At 37.3% G+C, this 19,172-nt stretch overlaps 4 protein-coding genes and 1 long non-coding RNA gene across 5 annotated transcripts in view; 2 read left to right on the top strand and 3 right to left on the bottom strand.

The window, feature by feature from the left end:
* LOC145501151 (uncharacterized) overlaps positions 1 to 16,974 on the bottom strand; it is a 24,332-nt gene extending 7,358 nt beyond the window's left edge. Inside the window, exon 1 of the long non-coding RNA XR_014051192.1 lies at positions 5,742 to 16,974. This is a non-coding gene — a long non-coding RNA (uncharacterized LOC145501151). The remainder of the gene's footprint in view (positions 1 to 5,741) is intronic.
* Positions 1 to 19,172, bottom strand: part of LOC145500997 (uncharacterized) — a 383,300-nt gene that overhangs the window by 91,205 nt on the left and 272,923 nt on the right. The window lies entirely within an intron of this gene.
* Positions 1 to 19,172, top strand: part of LOC145501057 (uncharacterized) — a 176,870-nt gene that overhangs the window by 76,006 nt on the left and 81,692 nt on the right. The gene's annotated exons all lie outside the window — the stretch shown is intronic.
* On the top strand, positions 2,050 to 4,525 carry LOC145500970 (uncharacterized). Its single transcript, XM_081480543.1, has one exon. It carries the CDS (start codon positions 2,056 to 2,058, stop codon positions 4,447 to 4,449), a length of 2,394 nt encoding a protein of 797 aa, XP_081336669.1. The 5' UTR covers positions 2,050 to 2,055; the 3' UTR covers positions 4,450 to 4,525.
* Positions 4,552 to 5,709, bottom strand: LOC145501180 (uncharacterized). Its single transcript, XM_081480713.1, has 3 exons — positions 5,494 to 5,709; positions 5,299 to 5,384; positions 4,552 to 5,063 (listed from the first exon to the last, which is right to left on the bottom strand). Exons 1-3 carry the CDS (start codon positions 5,647 to 5,649, stop codon positions 4,631 to 4,633), a joined length of 675 nt encoding a protein of 224 aa, XP_081336839.1. The 5' UTR covers positions 5,650 to 5,709; the 3' UTR covers positions 4,552 to 4,630.

The following is a 19,172-nucleotide window of genomic DNA, read 5'->3' as shown; positions in this document are numbered from 1 at the left end:
TTGGATGGAAGGTCAAGTGCTGAACAAAATTCCTGGAGGGTAACTTTGAAAGCATCCTGTGTAATCAATAATAACACGAAGTTCACCATTACTATTGACAGATCAAATTCAACAAAGGAGTGTTGTTGTTTATCAGAAGTAAAGGTGTTTGATGAATTAAAAGTGACCGACAAACCTCTCGTAGCTCTCCCTTCACATCCCCTGGAACACTTTTTCTTATGTATGATAAAACGACCCCTGGGAACGCATATTCGGCACCTTCAGGGCCAACTTCTTTTCTCTAAAGGAAAATTAACGAAGCGATAGCTTAAAATATGGCACATGCTCTTGCAAGGCGAACATCGGTAACCTAAAGCTAAACAACAATAAGTTCTCAGTTCTCACCAAAAGTGCATGTGCCCACGTGCAATATTGTATGTAGCGTGTTCTGCGGGGTCCCTTTCCTCTCTTTGTACTCCGCTCCACGCTCGCGTCCAGGTTTCTTACAAAGAAGTCATAGCCAGAAATTCCATACAGCATGGCTGCCAAGCATGCGCAGGGGGCACACATGTGGATTTAAATATGGCGGCCGAACATAGAGAGAGTGTGGAGAGTAATGTAAACTCTGCCAGTTTTTGCTAATGTTGCCTAAAACACAGCTTTCCCCAGCTTAAAAATGCGAAACACAATGTATAAACAACAGTTTATTCGAACAACATGCGATGATAAAATTGTTTTAGTCAGTGCCTTTTACTGGTACGTAACCTCAGAAATAAGCGTACCTTTCTCCCATAAGTCTCTGTAAATGGTGGTTACCTTCATATTTTCTTAAGCTCTTGATGCAAAGATCGTCGTACCGACACATTTCCCCAGCATTGCATTCGAAAGATAAGATGAAAAGCTCGCCAATTAAGATATCTTCTCCCATATAAACAGCAGCTAAGGCAGTGCCATTTCAAGATAAAAAGTGCTCTTTTCTGTAAATGTCATCAACGAAGTGAGAGCCATTACACTGAGGCAAGAATGGCCGTTGCTCCTGTCTGTTTTCGTTCTCTTCGACAGCCATTTTGTTTTTCCTCGTTTCCTTGGTCAGTGGTGTTCCCTCTTGCAATAGGAAAGCCGCTGAACATGAGAACCGGCAGGATTTGGAAAAAAGCGGGAAGATTGCGGGAAAATCTTGGGAAAATAAAATATTTATAAATGCCATGTCTGAACTACCACCAAATAAATCATTTCAACCTTGGAAAATCGATATTGTAGATAAATCTTTGCAATATGCAAGAAACATAGCAACAAGAAAGGTAGCCTTAACAATTTCTTTGGCATATTCAACCATTAAAGAGTGGTATTATCTTGTGAGGGAGCAAGAAAAGTTTCAAGCAGCGGGTCAAGATGCTAATTCCTCTCATCAAGAAGGTGAGTAATTTTGTCCTGATATTTACAACCTTGTAAACTTTTTGGTATATTTTCTTAAGCTTCTCTGGTGATTCCTTGATAAGAAGGTAGGGGTGGTAGAGAGTGAAAGGGGAAGGGAATATCCATAAGATGAAAGATACAAAGTAACATAACATAAAAAATATATATATATATAATCATCACCAACATTTCAGCTGCATAAAATGTACTTCACGAGGCCTTAACATGACCCTGATGAAGGCCAGTCTATCCAGCTAAAAAAAGGTGATGTGAGAGCAAAATACATCATTTTTGTCCTCATTATTTTGTGATCTACCATACACTTTATTATCAACAGGATCTCCTTTTTTCAGTGGATACTTTTTTTGTGGGTTCAAATCTCACTCACCTTTAATTTTCTTTTAAATATATATTCAGTAAATATGATTATTTACAGTGTATAAAGCCAGGATTCTCTTCTATACTGTCCATTGATTGATTGATTTATGCCTGAGAGTATGTTTGTTTTTATTGATTATTTTTTTTAATTTTCTTTTAGAAACTACAAACAACTCTGAGAATATCAACTTCCTCTGGAACTATAGAGGCCTCCAGGGAATTCTATATACCAAAAGCAATGGGAAGGCCAAGTTTTACTATGTCGATGATGGAAGAAAGCTAATGTTTCCAGATTTAATTGATATGTGTACACCAGCACATGCATTTGTAATCAAAGATGACATGGGTACACGCCAAAATGTCCATGAGCAGTTTGCAAAAAGAGCAGCAAATGTTCTATCACTGTATCGCACAAATAAAGGTAAGAGAAACTGGGAGCAATTGGATGAGAAAACATTGAAATTTCATTTACATGAAGACCAATTAGCTTCTTTTCAAGAGGTTGAAGATGAGGTAGTTTCTCTACAAAATGATCTACAAGAATGGAAAGCAGCACATGCAAACCTGGAGGCAGAAAAAAAAAACCTTTTTGATGAAATGAAGGACACTATCAACAGAATGGGTAAGGAACTATGTCAACTTCAAAATACCAACAATCAACTTCAAGAGTATATCAAATGCCTTGAGAAAGATGAAGGGTTTTCCTACAATGGAAAAAAAATTTCTGAGACTAAGAACAGACAGCCCACATTGAAGGCTTTCCTGACTAGAGCTGAAACAGCTTTGTGGTTTTCACAAGCATTTGGCCTTCATGTTGAATCACTTAGAGTTAAAGAGGCAGACACAGGGAAAACATACGAAGTAAATGTTGAAACCAAAGCACAAAAATCAGGCGAATGTTCAAATCCTGTTACTAACATAAACGATTCCGACATGGAAAAAGTTGAACAAATTCTTTATCTTCTTGATAAATTCTGTGTCAGTGATGAATTTTACCACGAATTTAGCATGATTGAAAATGGTCTTCCAAGATCTTATCTGATTAAACAATGCAGAAATGATCTGGACAAACTTTGTCATGTGACACCTACTCCTGGAACAAATGAAGGTGCACAAGTATCATTTGAATCACTTCTCTTGCAGCAAATTTCAGCTTTTAAAAAGGAAAATCCAGAGTTTGATTTTGGCGATGAAACACTAAAAATAAAAATCAGTGGGGATGGAGCTAAAATGACACAGAAATCTAATTACATTCTTCTCTCTTGTGCACTACTCCAGAAACAAGACGAAGTTATGTCTGCCAAAGGAAATCATACCATTGCAGTAGTCAATGGTAGTGAAAAGTATGAAACACTACAGGTATCTTTCAAGACTACATTTTCAGAAATAAATTCTCTGATTGACAAAGGCACTATTAGTGTTGATGGTCAAGAAGTTAAGCTTGAGTTTTTCCTAGGAGGGGACTATAAATTTCTACTGACAGTCATGGGACTTAAGGGGGCTACATCTTTATATGCCTGCCTATGGTGTAAAATCCATAAAGACAAAAGGTGGGAAACAGACAAGCATTTCCATCACTTTAATTCACCACCAATGATGAGAACACTATTGGAAATTAAGGAGCTGGTGAAGAAAGGAAAAGGTGATTACTGCTGTGTGAAGGAACCACTTTTGAACATAGACCTTGACCATGTCATTGTAGATGAGTTACACCTGCTGCTACGTGTAATGGATGTGATGCTAGACAACATTATCACTGAAGTCATTGACTGGGATAAGATTGAAGATTTCGAAAAATCATCCAAAGAGCCTCAAGGCATCCATTTGAAAAAGCTCGTGAGTGAGATCAGATCCTATGGTGTGGGTTTTGATGTTTGGGAACTCCGAAATCCAGCTGACAATAAAGGCACTGGAAAGTATGAATTTACAAGTCTGTTTGGAAACGACAAGAAGAAAATTCTCTCCTTGCTACCAGAAAATCTCTGTAAAGTGCTACAGCCAAATACCTGCACTGAAATATCCAAGGTGTGGAGTGATTTCAGAAGTTTGTATGAAGACATAAATTCCTGGTCCTCAGACAAATCTGTTGACACTTTTTGGCACAAGGCACAAAACTGGTTGGAGACCTTTATTTCTCTCAGAGGAAAGAGAATTACTCCATATATGCATGTACTTTTTGCTCATGTCCCTTATTTCCTCCATACACATAAATCTCTAAAAGTATTCACTGGTCAAGGAGTTGAGAAAAACAATGACTCAGCAAGGAATGTAGTGCTTCGAAAATCAAACCACTTTGACTCAGTTGGAGATATTCTTAGACTTGAAAACAGACAATGGCTTCTAAGAGAAAGAGAAAGAGCAAGCAGAAAGTACACAAAACACAATTCTCAATACTGGGAGCAAGAAATCAGTGTCAAGCGTGCGGGTAAAAAGAGACAACCTGAAGCAAACATACCCAACATGGAAAGCAACAACTCGCCAGACACATCTACATCACAAGTTCAGAATGAACAACCCCAAGCAAGAAATGGCACAGATCATGAAAGGCCGGGAAATAAAAGAAAAAGGCATATAGACGATGGGGGAAAAGGAAACAGAAAAGGGAAAGGAAAGGGTAAACAAACAAAACAGAAAAAAAAAGAGTCTAGCCTGAGCAGCTACAAAGCATGCACATAAACAGAGGAATCTTCAAAATATAAACAAATATAAACAACAATTTCAAAGCCTTTATGTAACTTTCTGACTTGACATAACAACATAACTTCTTAGCAGCAGGGTTATTAATGCGCTTAATAAGCAGGGTATTAGCTTGTACCTAAACCCATCTAAAAGCATGCATTCACATTCTCAGTTTCAATCACAATACTGCAATTGAGCACTTGTTAAAACTTAAACTTACTTTTTCGAGATGGTATCTGGGCTTAGGTACAAGCTTCCCCTCCACAAGTTTATGTGTCTGTGGTCCCAAGCTCACAAAAGGTTTTGCTCTAATTGGAAATATGACTTGTGTGCCATCTCCAAGGTTGTCTATGTAAGAGTCCCAGTCAGGACATTCTTTTAAAAAAGAACAGCGGTTAAAGTCAGACTTCTCTAACAAAGTACAACCAGATTTTGTGCTGGGTCTTCCTCGTCCTCTAAAAATATAATTAAAGACATCATGTCTAATTTCTACTACAGTTGTGGCTGAGGCTGTCTGATGTTTGCTCTTGAGATGCTGGAGAATAGCAACTGCCAGTAGATCAGATCCCTCTTTAATTCTTTCCTCTGAGGGTTTGGACATTCTAAATGCCCTAAAGAAAATAGTTGGGATCCATTATTGTCTAAAATACATGCAATATTTTTGCAGAAAGTGAAACAATAACCAAATAAAAACACTAACAAAATTGCTTATAATGCGAAAGATGACATAAAATTGTTATCTTCTCTTCTCGTGTCCCAAACTATTTCGTACTAGATCGAGGAGTAGTAAAAAATTAAGTTCGTACGTTAAATTTTGACTGGACAAAATAATGCTAAAAAAAGCACCTTACTGCGGTTTTATTAAGGTTTTCCTCCACTTCCCACGTGTCCTCCAGCGAACTGTACCCTTTCCAACGAATTAGGTACTCATTCTTAAAGACAAAATACATAGAACACTTGTTTATGTGTGCGGTAAAAAGTGTACACAAGGTTATCAATTCATTAGTGACGTTACGTGCTTCAAACAAGCGTCTTATTTACCTTTCCTTTATTTCTCCTGCAGCTTAAAACTCTTTCCACTTGAAAGTAAGGGCCTTTTTTCCTTTTCCACCGACTCTCAATGAAATCTGCCGTATTGAGAGCATTTAAGCTCCGATAATAGCCTTGGGAATGCTTTCCTCTTCGTTTATCCGCCATCTTGAATGCAGAAATTTACGCGCCCGCCGTTCGAGCCGCTGACTGTACGGGATTTCTGGCTATGTCCCCATCATACCTAAATTTTGTCAGACAGAGATTTGGAAATGTGCTTTCCTTTGACTTAAAATAATTTATAAATCAACAAAACACAACCTACCCCAAAGACCTCATTTCGGATATGAGAGCAGCCCGAATGTTCTCGCTCGATTCAATTGATGCTCCTTCGGTTGACGCATTTCGTTTCTTGACGCGGGATTTCCCCTGCCTTTGGTAACTTTACCCATTGCCAGGATTGCTTTTCTTTCATCTTGCCGGTCAAAAGATCGAAAACGTGACTGTAATGCAACACTTTTCCCGGGAAATTCTAACCCATTGTAGTTGACGACAGGAGGTCCTGTTACACCATTGGCTTGCGGTTTCAAGAGGCGACATAATCTCCTGGGGCGGCGCAAGTTGTTTACAAACAGTTTTGAGCGAAAATCTCGTGTTTGATTTCTCGTAGAATGTGTTGACTTTGAGCAAATTAATAGGGTATGTAGATTTCACGGATTTTCGTAAAATTTGGCCAAAACATTCCACGGATAATAACAAACAAAACGGTGTCAGGAAATTATCATATTTGAAATATTTTTCCTGTGGCGACCATTTAGGCAACGCGTCTCTTATATTTTTAGCTTCTTCAACTTTGGACTAGGATATCTTGGCAACCAATCAGAATATCGAACAAGCCTGACACCGTTTTGCTGATTGATGCCTGTTGAATAAGACTGTGCAGCCATTTTGCTCGTGCCACGGCATTCGATACCCGATTAATTCACAAGAACAACTCTTGGTCGTTTCACGGTTTACTGGCTGCTGACACTTCCCAAAAGAAAAAGTCACTTCAATTATATTTTTTTCAAAAACTACATTTATTAAGCTTTCTACTGATATATAGTTTGTTTAGGTTTTATTGAAACTGGTGCACGTACGAATTTTTTCCTGAAGGGCACCCGCGAAGGTGGGAAGTAACCTTAAGATCTCAAAAGGCACCACTCAAAGATTATTATTTTGTATTTTGTGAAATTCTATTGTGCACAATATATGCCTAGTAATGTTCATTGAGAAGGAACTGGATATAAAGTTCAAGATGATTTATGGCTGGAGGCTGAGATGAAAAACATCATATGCCAGAAGCTCCAGCCTCTATTGTTTCTGATGAGGTTTTGGTCGCTACCAAGAACCCTTCATGAATTATTATCAACCACTTTCAGTGAAACGAGTGCTTTTTGAAAACTTTGATTTTTTAACAGTCTAATCACCTTAACAGTGTGTAAACATACAGATCCGTTTTGGTTTCTCACTTTTGTGTTATTTTCATGTACTTCTAGGTAAAGATTAAGTGGCTGTGGGTCTGGCACCTATTGGTTTTGCCAACAAGAGTAGTGAGAATGCCTTGTCAATTTACCCCGCTTCTATAGGGAATTGTAAAGAGAAAAGGTCAGTAAGTGACTTAATATAGAGGAGGTCACCATTACCATTAACTAATCTATGCCAAATATCCCCTACTGTATGTATCAGAAACAGTAATGAGTGCAAGGTATAAAATGGGACAAGGTTTTGGGAGATGAAATTTCAAATAGCTCAGGTGATCTTCTGAGACGATATATGAATTCCAATGATAGCTATGAAAAAATATTATTTTAAATTTAGCCTCCATTTAACTGTAAAGGATTAAAATGCTTTAGTATTGATTTGTTTGTCCTCAATGTATTTTGAGTTAGCTTTTAATTTATTTTTATTGACTCTTTTTTTCTTTTTCATTAGGGCAAATCTAAAACAGTTACTCAAGAATCTTAACTGTCAAAAAAATGTCATTAAAACACATGGCATTGTTGTGGATGACAAAAAGTACAACATTTCTTTCACAGGTATAACATTGTAATTGGGAAAATAAAGAAAATATTGAAGAGTAGGTCTGATTAATATTACCGGTAAACTGAACATATGGTTCAAGGTTGACTGCAATAATATACTAAGGCATTTTTGTTTTAAGTACATGTACACCGATAAATGCTGTGTTCTTTACATCTACAGCGACTCTAGATTACAAAGCTCTGCTGTTTCTCCTTAACAAAACAGATGATGAGGATTTCCTCCCTGGTGGAAAAGGTTATGGAGTGGAATTCTGTGCATTTTGTGATGCAACAAGGGTGAGTTAGTAGACTCTATGATACATATAAATGTCGGCTTTAAAGTAAAAGTTGTAGTTTAAACTGATTTCAGGTCATTATGATTTCAAACTAGTTTGATTTGTATATTTCTGTTTTAGGATTATGGTAATAAATGTGGAACAAAGGAAGATAAAAATCTAGTTTAAAACCATTTTGACCTGAAATTCATTTTAACTACAACATAAATAAATACTAGTAAGAGATCTTTGGAGACACCATGTTCTTGCAGGTTGGGGGAGGGATTATATACTGCTCTGTCACTCATTTCATGGTACAGCTGTTGTGCTTTTTTAATTTATAGCCATCTGGATTGGTGAATATTTTGGTCTCTCTAGTTTCTGATCTTGAAGTAATGCAAAGTTTACTTTAAGGCTTGCACATGTCATGGAGTTAATGCAGATGAAACATGTTTGGACTGGCTAAGATCAAAGGTGAGCATTGCAAGGCGAGGGTTTCATATTTAAGACCTATTATTATGATAGTCTCAAATATTTTTAAACACATGTAAGACCTGTCAGTGAATCTCTTTGTCCTTTACTCAGGTGCTCAGGGCTTTGGGATGATTTAAATTGCCTTCTAGAGAAAGACTTAAGCAGCATCTATCTCTGTTCTCTACATTGTGAAATGAGAAATTGCAAACAACTTCTGGGCTTACTTGGGTTGTTTGCCTACTGTGTGGGAACCCTAGACAAGTTAAATGAGGCTTTGTCAGATTATGGGCCTGAAAACTGTAGAGGGTATCCAAGAGCCACTATTAAAGAATGAAAAGGACGGCAAACAGTAATAGGGAGACATAACATCCATGTTGCCTCATTTTCAGGTATTGATCCTCAAGTTTGGCATATGTAATAAGAAAGGCTGAAGTAGCTTAAGAGATCTTATTAAGAATGTTCAACATTTCTGCAGGATCTACTGAAACACAAATTCTTAAGAACTTTGAAGACATTGTGAAAAGATCACTACCACTTGAAAAAGTGACTCATTATTATGAGGAATGCCCTGCAGCAGCAAAAGTGATTTTTAACTACATCACCTTCTTTGAAGACAGATTCTTGGTAAGTTTGGTAAGAATTATGTGACATTAACCATTACAACCCAACTGCAGTTCAGGCAGAATCTTTTGAAAACTGATTAAAATTTGTGATTGATTCTACAATGCAAGTTACATGTAAATGTCCTTTATACCTGCATGTGTGAACACTAGTCATTTATGTCATGGGGAAACCTTTGAAAGAGACTATGGCTCATGACAAGAGATGGTTAACCTTGGTGACACACAAGGTACATGTAAAGGGGGGGATTAATGATTTCCTTTTATTGGCTTTGTATTTAATATGCACCTAGCATTTTCCGTGTAGGTGGTTACCAATCTCTTGGCTACTTAATTTCTATTTCTCAGAGCTGAAAGAGTTTTTGGATAGCCAGAAAGAGTATTGGGCAAACAAAGAAAAAGAAGTGCAAGAAACATTCTTGGAACTCGAGGAACAAGTAACATGTGCAGTCCAGAAGCCTGTGCCAAAACAAAAAACGGAAAAGAGGGAAGAAGAAAGAGCCTCAACAACACTTCTATGATCCCTTTGCAAAATATGCAGCCGAGCTTCAAGTTGAGTTCTTTACTAAAGTAAGCTCACATCCTTGTATATTACCAGAGTACTTGCTAAGCTATAGTCCCCTGCAAAGGTTCAGGAAAAGAATAAAAAATCACTCAATTATAATTTATGTAAACTTACTATAAATACTGTAAAATGCTCTCTGTTTATTAGGTTTGCTGTGATTGGAGAGAAATTGCTTATACTACACGCGAGGGAGTGTTTGAGGAAGACGAGGATCAGTTGATTGACATCTATGATGTAAAGGTAGTTTTGTTTTGGCTTATTTTGTCAAAAACTCTCAACAGAACTCTCATTAAACGTTTCATTTTTCCATGCACTGAGTCAAGTAATAGGGAACATTTTTGTCATGTGATAGGAGTCACTTTGAGCAAGAGTAATAATTTTTAAAACTTGGCTGCAGTGTTAAGTAACTCTGTCATTTTTAAAAATTAATATTTAACTGTATTGGGTCCAAAGAAGTTGTTCTTAATTAGTTTGTTGCAATGATTGTGTATTCGGGTTATTAGGACAACCCTATACGTGTGTGCTTCACAATTCAGGTAGTTTCTCTTTTGCAAATATTGGACTACACAGCTGCACAAATCATTGTCTTAAAATGTGTGACATTGCTTCTTTATGAGAAAAAGAATTGAATGCAGGTGGGAAAAAAGTGTTACATTCTTATATTTGCTTAATCTTTTCTGGTGCAAAGAGTGCACATTTTTGTTGCAGAAGCTATTTGGTCCACATCTTTGCACTGGCGATTGTGGGCACCTTGTTGTAGATCACAGTGCTATGCTTCTTCGACACTTTCGCTCATTCTACAAGTATTCAGGTCAAGGATTTGAGTCCTCTCACAAACTCCATCGAGTGTTGTACTCACATGCAACAAACCATGATTCATCTGGACCTGGCCAGTCCCGTAAGTTAAATCAAATCTTAAAAGAACATATATATACTGTATATATGATTACCTGATAAAGGGGCAGACTAGCACTTCTTAATAAAAATTGTTGGCATTTTTATGTGTCCCTCATTTAAGGCAGCCCTTATCCGAGGGCAGTGCTTATTGCAAAGACATCAAACAACTTTTTTGCATGAATTGAATAATGATATACAATAAAAACCAAGACTCAGTTTACAATGTTGAAACTCATGAAGGCGCTGTACAGGGGTGTACCAGTGTAAGCCTCATAGAACAGGGGGGTCGATTTTGAAAATCTGGATTGTTCTTCAGGGACTTGCGCTTATTATCATCTCAAGGGTAATGCTTAATTGAAGGTGGTGCCTTTTAAGTAAACTCAATACAGTAAGATACAGTTATCTTTATTATTCTTCACTTGCCTGCAAATAATTTCAATGATTAGTTGTGATGCTATTATATAAGCACCTGTCCATGCTTATAGAGTTACAATGATGATGTACACTAGATCATTTCAAAACATAAAAATTTCCAAGTTTGAAACTTACGGCGTTTTTTTCAGTGAATCAAATTCTCACCCATTGGTATGCAACCATGCTGTTGTCCTTGAGGTATGCATTCCGAGAGACAAGAAATTGCATTATTGCAGGTGTGTTTTGGCATAAATTATGATATTTTCATATTGTACCTAATTAGCTGCTAAGGTTCTGATATTATGTACTGTATTGACAAAAATGAGCACTCCCTGCTTTCATATCATAAGAATTTTAAAATAGTTATTTATTGACAGAATTTATTACCTTTACACTGTCAAGCAAACAGATGTCAGGCTTTAAACTGTACATTATAGAGCTCTAAAGACTGGTTTTACATGCACTGTCTTTAAGTCAGTAGCATACACTACCAGAAATGTTGTTTCCTAGGAAAGAAAACATTCATCTACCATGGATGTGGGGTGGAAAAGTGTTGATCATGATATGAAATCATGGACAGAGGAAAAGAAAGCCTGGATCGTAGTTGTTGATGATCTGTTTGAGCAGATGTTTGGAAGTGACTTCCTAGCATACTGCTATGATAAAGATCATGGCACTAAGGTCAAGGACAAACTAGTGGCTGGTGTTTTAGAACACTGCCATGAGCACTGGGAAAGCCATTACTCCACCAAAGACAGTCTAGAACCACAAGAGGACCCCAAGCATCTTTGTTACCCTAGGATAATGCAGCCTTCTGCATTGGAAACTCTGTTGATGAAGTATTAATTAACTTACATAAGTCAATTGCTGATTTAAACAATTGGGCCAAGAATAACTTCATGACCATTCATCCCGCAAAAACTGACCTAATGTTGCTGTCCAAAAAAACTTTTATTGGATCCTTACCAAACATTTGTTTAGGACCTAATGAGCTGTCCTTTGTCTCCAAAACTACATGTCTGGGAGTTCAATTGGACAACAAGCTATGTTGGTCACCACACGTAAAATCTCTGAGCAAGCATTTCTCGGCAAGACTAAAGAAACTTAAGCGTTTAAATGGTCTCGACAAACACATCTTAGAATCAATTTGTTTTAAAGGTATAATTCCAAGTGTTACTTATTCAATTGCACTGTAGGGATCTACAAAATCACTTCAGTCCCTCGAACAAATTCACAATAGAGCAGCGAGGTTTATCTTTAACATTAAGGAAACCGTTCTAGACACTGAAGTATTAAAAATGGCAAATTGGAAATCGTTAGACCACCTCTACAAGAAAAGAATTGCAAATATTACCTATCAAGCGTTTTACAAGAAAGCTCCAGCTGGCATAAACTCTCTATTTACAAGACACTCTTCACTGAGAAATCATAGAGACAACCTGAAACTCTTAATTCAAAGACCCAATACTGACTTTCTCCATTATCCATTTTCACATCATGCGTCAATTCTTTGGAATAACCTGCCCCTACACTTAAAAAACAAACCGAATCTAGGCTCTTTTGAATTTGCACTTAAAGAAAATTCTGATTTTTTAGACAAAATTACCCTTAACGGACTATCTGGAACGAATAAAGACACTGTTAATTATGTATACTAAAATTTTATTATAGTTAATTTTTCAGTATAATTACTTTAATTACTTTATTTTCATTCATTCCTCACGTTATTGTAAAGATTTTAGTTTTAGATTTATTGTAAATTGTTATTTAGAATGTAATATGCTAATTGTAGGTCCATATCAGCTTTTAGCTGCCAATTTTATCGACCTACTTATTAAATAAAGTATGTATGTATGTATGACCAAATCAGGCATTGACATGCAACAGCCAGAACCAAAGCAGTATCCAGCACCCAAACATGCAAAATGCGGCCATTCCCTCTCTAAACCAATGACAGAGCATCTACCTCCAAAGCCAAAGCCAGAGGCCACTGTTGTCATTGAAGACGAAGGTGATTTCACAACATCACAGCAAACCAACCTGCAACTTGCAATGGCTAAGGCCTGCACAACAAGAGCTAAGGTAGCTGCTCTTTATAGCTTGATTCCACCATTAACATCAAGATCTCCCCTCACACTAAAACCAGTTTATGGTAAGCCTTCCAGTTCTGACCCCTTCTCTTTAGTGGAGCATCTTTGTGAAAGTGACATTCAGAACACTCAGAAAATTCTGAATGAAGAGCAGAAAGCTCCTAAGAATCCAACTGGCATTGAGATCCAAGGTGAGGGGCAGTTCTCTGAAAATGCTTTGTCCATTCTGAAGCGTAACTGTACCATAGCTGACACTCATCACAAAGTATCTGCGAAAGTCAGGTGGTTGTTACAAGTGAAGTGCTCTCCCAGAGATATGGTGGAACTGCAAAACACCCTTTGGCATCATCCAGCCAGTAGCCTGATACTGAAGTGTGGTGAGAAGGGATTGGATGTCACTTCATTTTCAGATCTTGTCGAGGAGCGATACATTGATAGCTTTGTCATAGACATTTGCATCACTAAGTTTCTAGACAAATCTAATACAAATGGAGTGTCACAGTTTACTTTCCAACCGAGTTTTATGATTGGATGAGCTCAAGTAACAAGTAATTTCAACAGCTGCAGTTAAGAGAAAAAGTGGAGCAGTTGGCAACTGGTGATGACCTACATCAAATACTGGTGCCAGTCTACATGCCCAACTACTGGGGCTTGATCTTTGTGGATCTTGCCAGTCAAGAGATGTATTTTGATGATGGCCTCACGTCAGCTGTTACTCCTATAGCCCTTCCTTGTGTTAAACAGTCATTAGACGAGAAGTGACCTCACGAGAAGTGACCTCACTCAGTACAGAAGTGACTTCACTCAAGTCACTTCTGTGAGCAAATTCACTTTTGTATGTGAGCAAAGTCACTTCTTGTTAACTTTAAGCTTAAGTTGGGGCGAGCTGCCTATGGGGCAAAGTGACCATAATTGAAATCTAGTAGTATTCCGATCAACATAAAAGCCACATTGTGGCCGGTCTCAATCACAAGCTTGTTCTATCACACTGTAATAACAATAAATAATAATAATAATAATAATAATAACAAATATTTATACAGGATAGCCCTTCAGTGCAAGAGTACTGGTATCAAAGGGGTCCTGTCTATATAACATAAAATAAAGAATAAAAACTAAAATAAGATAAGAATGACTTCGTAACTTATTAACTATACTATACAAACAATTGATCTAAAGACTTCCTAAATAGTACCCTACTGCTAATTTGCTTGATTTTACAGGTAAAGAATTAAAAAGTAAAAACTTTTGCGAGCAAAGTCAAGTTTCACTTTTGGCAGAGCAATGGTGGTCCCACTGTTCCTTGTACTAAAATCGTGGGTTAGAAAATAAAAATAATTTTTAAAAGGACTACAAACATTGCCTTTTAGGCAATCAAAAACAAATAAACAAGCCTTTTTCTTTAAAAAATTTTCAATTGTGGATAGGCCGAGTTCACAGTTAGACAATTGGAGTTTTGCACAATAATCCTGTGACTTCCTTGTCATCTACACGTCTCTGACCAACCAAGCATAATTTGGCCACAGTAAGTGAAGATGGGCATTATCATTGCTCTATAGATTCGTTCAGTCCTTAAGGTGTCAGTGTTAGAACGGATTCATCGTAATAAATTCTCTTCCTGCAGCTTTCTTGTATGATTTGTAAAAGTGCATATCAAGATTCAATGTAGGGTCCAGATGGACACCTTGTAATTTGTAGTCATGTCAATATGAGATCCATGTACTGAGAGGTTTAGTTCTTTGCAATCGAAACTGCTTAATCTTTTTGCTGGTTATGATTGCTCTGAACCTTGAAATCGCTGCGATCCTTACAAGTGCCGGTTTCTACACGATCTAAAATGATCGTAACGATTGTTTGCAATCATTCGAGATCATGTAGAAACCAGCACTGGTAAGGATACGATTGTCCAGACAGAACTAAAGTCGTTGATGCACCAATCGCTACGATCGTCGGAGATTGTTTTCCGTGATTGCAATGATTGCTGAACTTATTCTTGTGGATGGATCGTAGCGATCACAGCGGTCAACTGGTTTCCATATGAATGCCGCAAAAAAAGTTCAGCCGTACTGCGATTGTGACAATTTCCAGTAATCACACTGAATCATAGCAATCGATATGCCAACAATTGCTCAGATAGACTTAAGTTCTATCATGACGATCATAGCAGACCTGGCAATCATTGAGAAAGCCGGCAGTCGTAAGGATCGCAGCAATCGCAGTTTTGTCTTTTCACACGATTTATTTTTGGTTGCTCTGCGTTCATGAATTTTATAGTTAGACTCGGAACAGATTTGAAGTCTATTAAAAACAAGAAGTATAAATGTTGAATTTTTTTTATTTGAACTCTTGAACAGTTGTTGTGATCTCACTAGGGATACTAAACTCACTGATTAACTAACGCTCAGCAAAGGCCTGCATGCACAACAGCCTCTAAAGACAACAACCAAGCACATGGCATTAATTCATTCATTCTCATTGGCTCGAAATCAGGTGATGTAGGAGCGAAGGCATGACACATACAATGTCACATTGCACAGCTCAAACTCTCAAATATGGGAACCTGGTGAAATTTTGTTGGTATTTCCTTGTAATTCTAAATATTTATTTTCACCTTTGTTTGCACTTCAAACGATAACGGTTTCCAAGCCTTTGTCTCTGCCACGCCACGATACAAGTTTACCCTAAAAACTATCTTAACCCTGTACATAGAACATTTTTCCGGAATGGATTCATTTTGCAGTTTACACAGATGAGCAAATCCAAAATAACAATGTCTCGGTTTGATCACCTTTCTGGAGATTTTGAATCCAAAATCTAACGCGAGGTTTTAGTATTGAAATTCCAATGTTTTGTACTGTAGACAGTTGTTCAATAAATAAGGATATTCATTCACCTGTGAAAATGCGAGTTGTGACTTTTCTCCTCCTTGTCTGCAAAATCTTATTCTGAAATCTTCATACTTGCTACTCACGGCTGTGTAAAATATTTCTTTTCAGATATGCCCACCTCACGCCTGAGAGACAAGGTCTATAAATACTCTCTTTTTTATTTTCCCGTCGGCAGAAATGTTGGCACTGCGCCAACTGTGGCGATCTGCGAAGGGTACAGAAATAAAATTAGGGAAAACCAATATGTGATTTTGAACTGGGAAGGTAGTCAGGTGTAGGGTTACATTCTCAAGTTAGGTGGTAAGTGATGCTTTATACTTTTTATCTGTACATACAACCATGTTGCATTATTATTTAAGACGAACAAGAATTCAACATTAGTGGAACAAAAGCTATCACTTACATTTAAGTAGCCTACGGTCTTGATACAAAACAATAATTATGCACCTCAGTCTAAAAATAAAAGGCCTTTGGATCTGAATTTTACTGAACAACCGAATCCATATGGGAGAGAACTGTAAAGAGAACGGCAAGACAATCTTGGAGCAAACTAGTTCAAAACTACGTAAGTGAACTCTAAAATATATATAATCATCATTAAACAAACTCTTTCAACTGTAGGCGTTTAAGATCACCACTCTGAGGAGGTAATTATTAAGTATGAGAGATTTAACTTCAGCAGTGGTTTCTTTCTTTTTTCTACCCTTCCCTTTCCACCCCCTTTGAGGATATTGCAAAGGAGGACTTGATTAAAAAAACACTTTCCAATATTTCGATTAACAGTAAACAACTCTAACATTTGAATATGTTTGTAATACCTGCTGTTGGCTAACCTCTGATCTATAGATGAGCCTCAAGAGTGCTGGACTGCAGAGAGAAATCTTTCCATCATAACACTCCAGAACAATACTCCACCTTATTATTTGATATAAACGTCACAATATTCCACCTTCTCCACGAATATCTGAAGAAACAACACCCTCAGCATCACAACCATCATCTGAAACTGATCTAATACCAACACCCTCAGATCACAACCGTCATCTGAAACTAATCTAATACCAACACCATCAGCATCACAACCATCATCTGAAAGAAAATCAGCAACACCAGAAAGAATACCATCATCATCCCCAGAAGTTACACCACCCATATAACAGCCATTACCTTTTACACCTTCTTCACCTCTGCCAGCACATCCTACCATAATTTCACCAGCACTTGTTCAACATCTGTATCAACAGGCATTTTTTACAAACCAGGCTTTAATCAGTATTTTAAGAAATCAAGAAATCAAAGGCTCCTTCAAGCGACCTCATGGTATGCGGTAATTATTCTATGAAGTGCTGTCCTTTGCCTCTTTTGGAACTAAGAAGTGTTGCATTTGTAAGGTGTTAAGTTGAAAAGTGCATCATGTTAATAAGCAGCCATTAGTTGAGCATGTTTATAAAAAAAGGTCTTCATCTAATACATATAACATTTTGACAGGAAACACTGGTAATCCTTTTAGTGTCTTCTTCTCTGTCTGGATTATGAACATCAGCAGTGCAAATATTGTTTTGACAATTTGTGAAGATTTCATTAGTTTGCACATCAGCACTGGATGTGTTTGGGTTTTGAACAAACTCACCCCACTCTTCATGGGTTGCGAAGTTATGCCATTTACATGTACCCATGCATTTTGTACTTTTATGCCTTCAGTTTTAAATAATTCACTAGTGTCTACAAGATATTTGGCTGCATCTAATACTTTCTTAGGTCTGACAATCTGAAACTGATAGTGATGCTTGTAATCAAGTCGCCTTTTAAGTTTTATCGGAATGGTCTCTGATTTGCTTCTTGGCCTTGGGAGACAAGGAACAGTCGAATTTACATCACTTGGCACATTGACAATGTTCCCATGAATAGACAATTGACCACTCTTCGACAGTTCACGGATTTGCATAAAAGGTATACGAGGTGATATTAGTTGCTCCTCTAGTGATGTGAAATTCAATACATTAGGCTTATAAGGAAAACCCATCTTATTGGCTTTAGAACAGATGTGTAACCTGCCTTGTTTTAGACCTTTTTTATTGCAAGTTAGACAATTGCTTTTTCAGACTTTTTTTAGACTATTTTTTTATTGCAAGTCATGCAGATCCATTCAGTGTCATTGACACTTTTAAAACCAGTACGACAGGGCTCAACAATGTCTAGTAAACATGCCCTATATTTGTTTGGATCACATTTCACTACAGAGCACTTGATCCACAATTGGTCACAACAAGTGCATACATATTCTGGGCCACATGCAGTGTTTTTGTAAAACAAATTTATCATAGAAATTGCATCGTACTTGTTTTCTTGTGGCTGCAACTCATGACTGCTACATGTTAGTAGCAATACACCTGCCAGAACCTCAGCCTTTTGTCTTTTTCTTACCAACTGTTTGGTTATTTGCCTCATGTGCGGCAGGTTGTCTGATTTTCGTTTTCTGAAGGAGCACTGCTCAATTTCTCTGACATGTTCTGGGTTCAATTTTGTTCTTTTAGCAGCCTGGTGTTTCTTGTTCCTAGATGTTTTGCTATTAATGTTGCAGCCTTGTACTTGTTTTTGATTCTCATTTATTCTAAAGTTATCATCAGCTCTTCTGTCTTTCATGTATTCTCTCATGTATTTTCTTCTGTAAGCTTTACGTTTTTCACTGTTATCAACTGGTTTGTTTTCATTTGCATTTTTTGTTTGTTTGCTGTTGTCTCTTATCTCCATTGTTCTGTTTTCTACCATGGAAACATAATGAAATTCATCTAGGTGTCCAATGTAAATGTTTAGGGTATTTGTAACATTCACTGGTTCAACAACAGTAACAGGAGAAAAAGTTGGATTTGATTCAGCAATATGAATTGATACATTAAGACAATTGGTAACAGCTTGAATTATGATAGCATCAGCCCATGTTCCTTGATATGACATTCTTTCCAAATAACCTTGCCAAGAATGCTCAGTTTTACTCTCTATAAAATTGTTCAGGGTGATTCACTAAATACTGAATGCCAACACTGCGCACATAGAAATGACTATTAGGATTTCCATAGAGTTGATGTGATACAGCCCTCAAAAAGCAATCACCACCTCCTTCAACATCAAGTGCAGTTCTGCCTAACTGAGACAATCTGAATTCTAATAAACAGACAGAATTTGTGGGTGATATAAAAGGTACTGATTTGCAATACTCATTTGCAGGACCAGGATTTGACTCCATATCTCCACTCAATGATATGATTCTGCTCAAAAAATGATACGTTTTCATTTGGAGCTGCCTTAATTTTCTGAAAATATTACCTTCAGCTATCATACAAAACAAAGGCAAGTGTTTATGCTTTGGAGTCCTTGTTCGAAAAATACGCAAACTTAAACTTTGTC

Source organism: Orbicella franksi, chromosome 10, assembly GCF_964199315.1.
Source record: "Orbicella franksi chromosome 10, jaOrbFran1.1, whole genome shotgun sequence".
Taxonomy (NCBI): Eukaryota; Metazoa; Cnidaria; class Anthozoa; order Scleractinia; family Merulinidae; genus Orbicella; species Orbicella franksi.
Note: the sequence above shows the minus strand (reverse complement) of the source record. Positions and strands in the feature narration are given on the sequence as shown.

Bases quoted from the DNA above. Each gene is read 5' to 3' on its own strand.
- LOC145500970 (XM_081480543.1), top strand. From the start codon at position 2,056: ATGTTTCCAGATTTAATTGATATGTGTACACCAGCACATGCATTTGTA.
- LOC145501180 (XM_081480713.1), bottom strand. From the start codon at position 5,649: ATGGCGGATAAACGAAGAGGAAAGCATTCCCAAGGCTATTATCGGAGC. The intron at 5,385-5,493 runs GTAAATAAGACG...TTTGTCTTTAAG, and splicing joins GCAGGAGAAATAAAGGAAAG to AATGAGTACCTAATTCGTTG. The intron at 5,064-5,298 runs GTGCTTTTTTTA...TATTTTCTTTAG, and splicing joins CTTAATAAAACCGCAGTAAG to GGCATTTAGAATGTCCAAAC.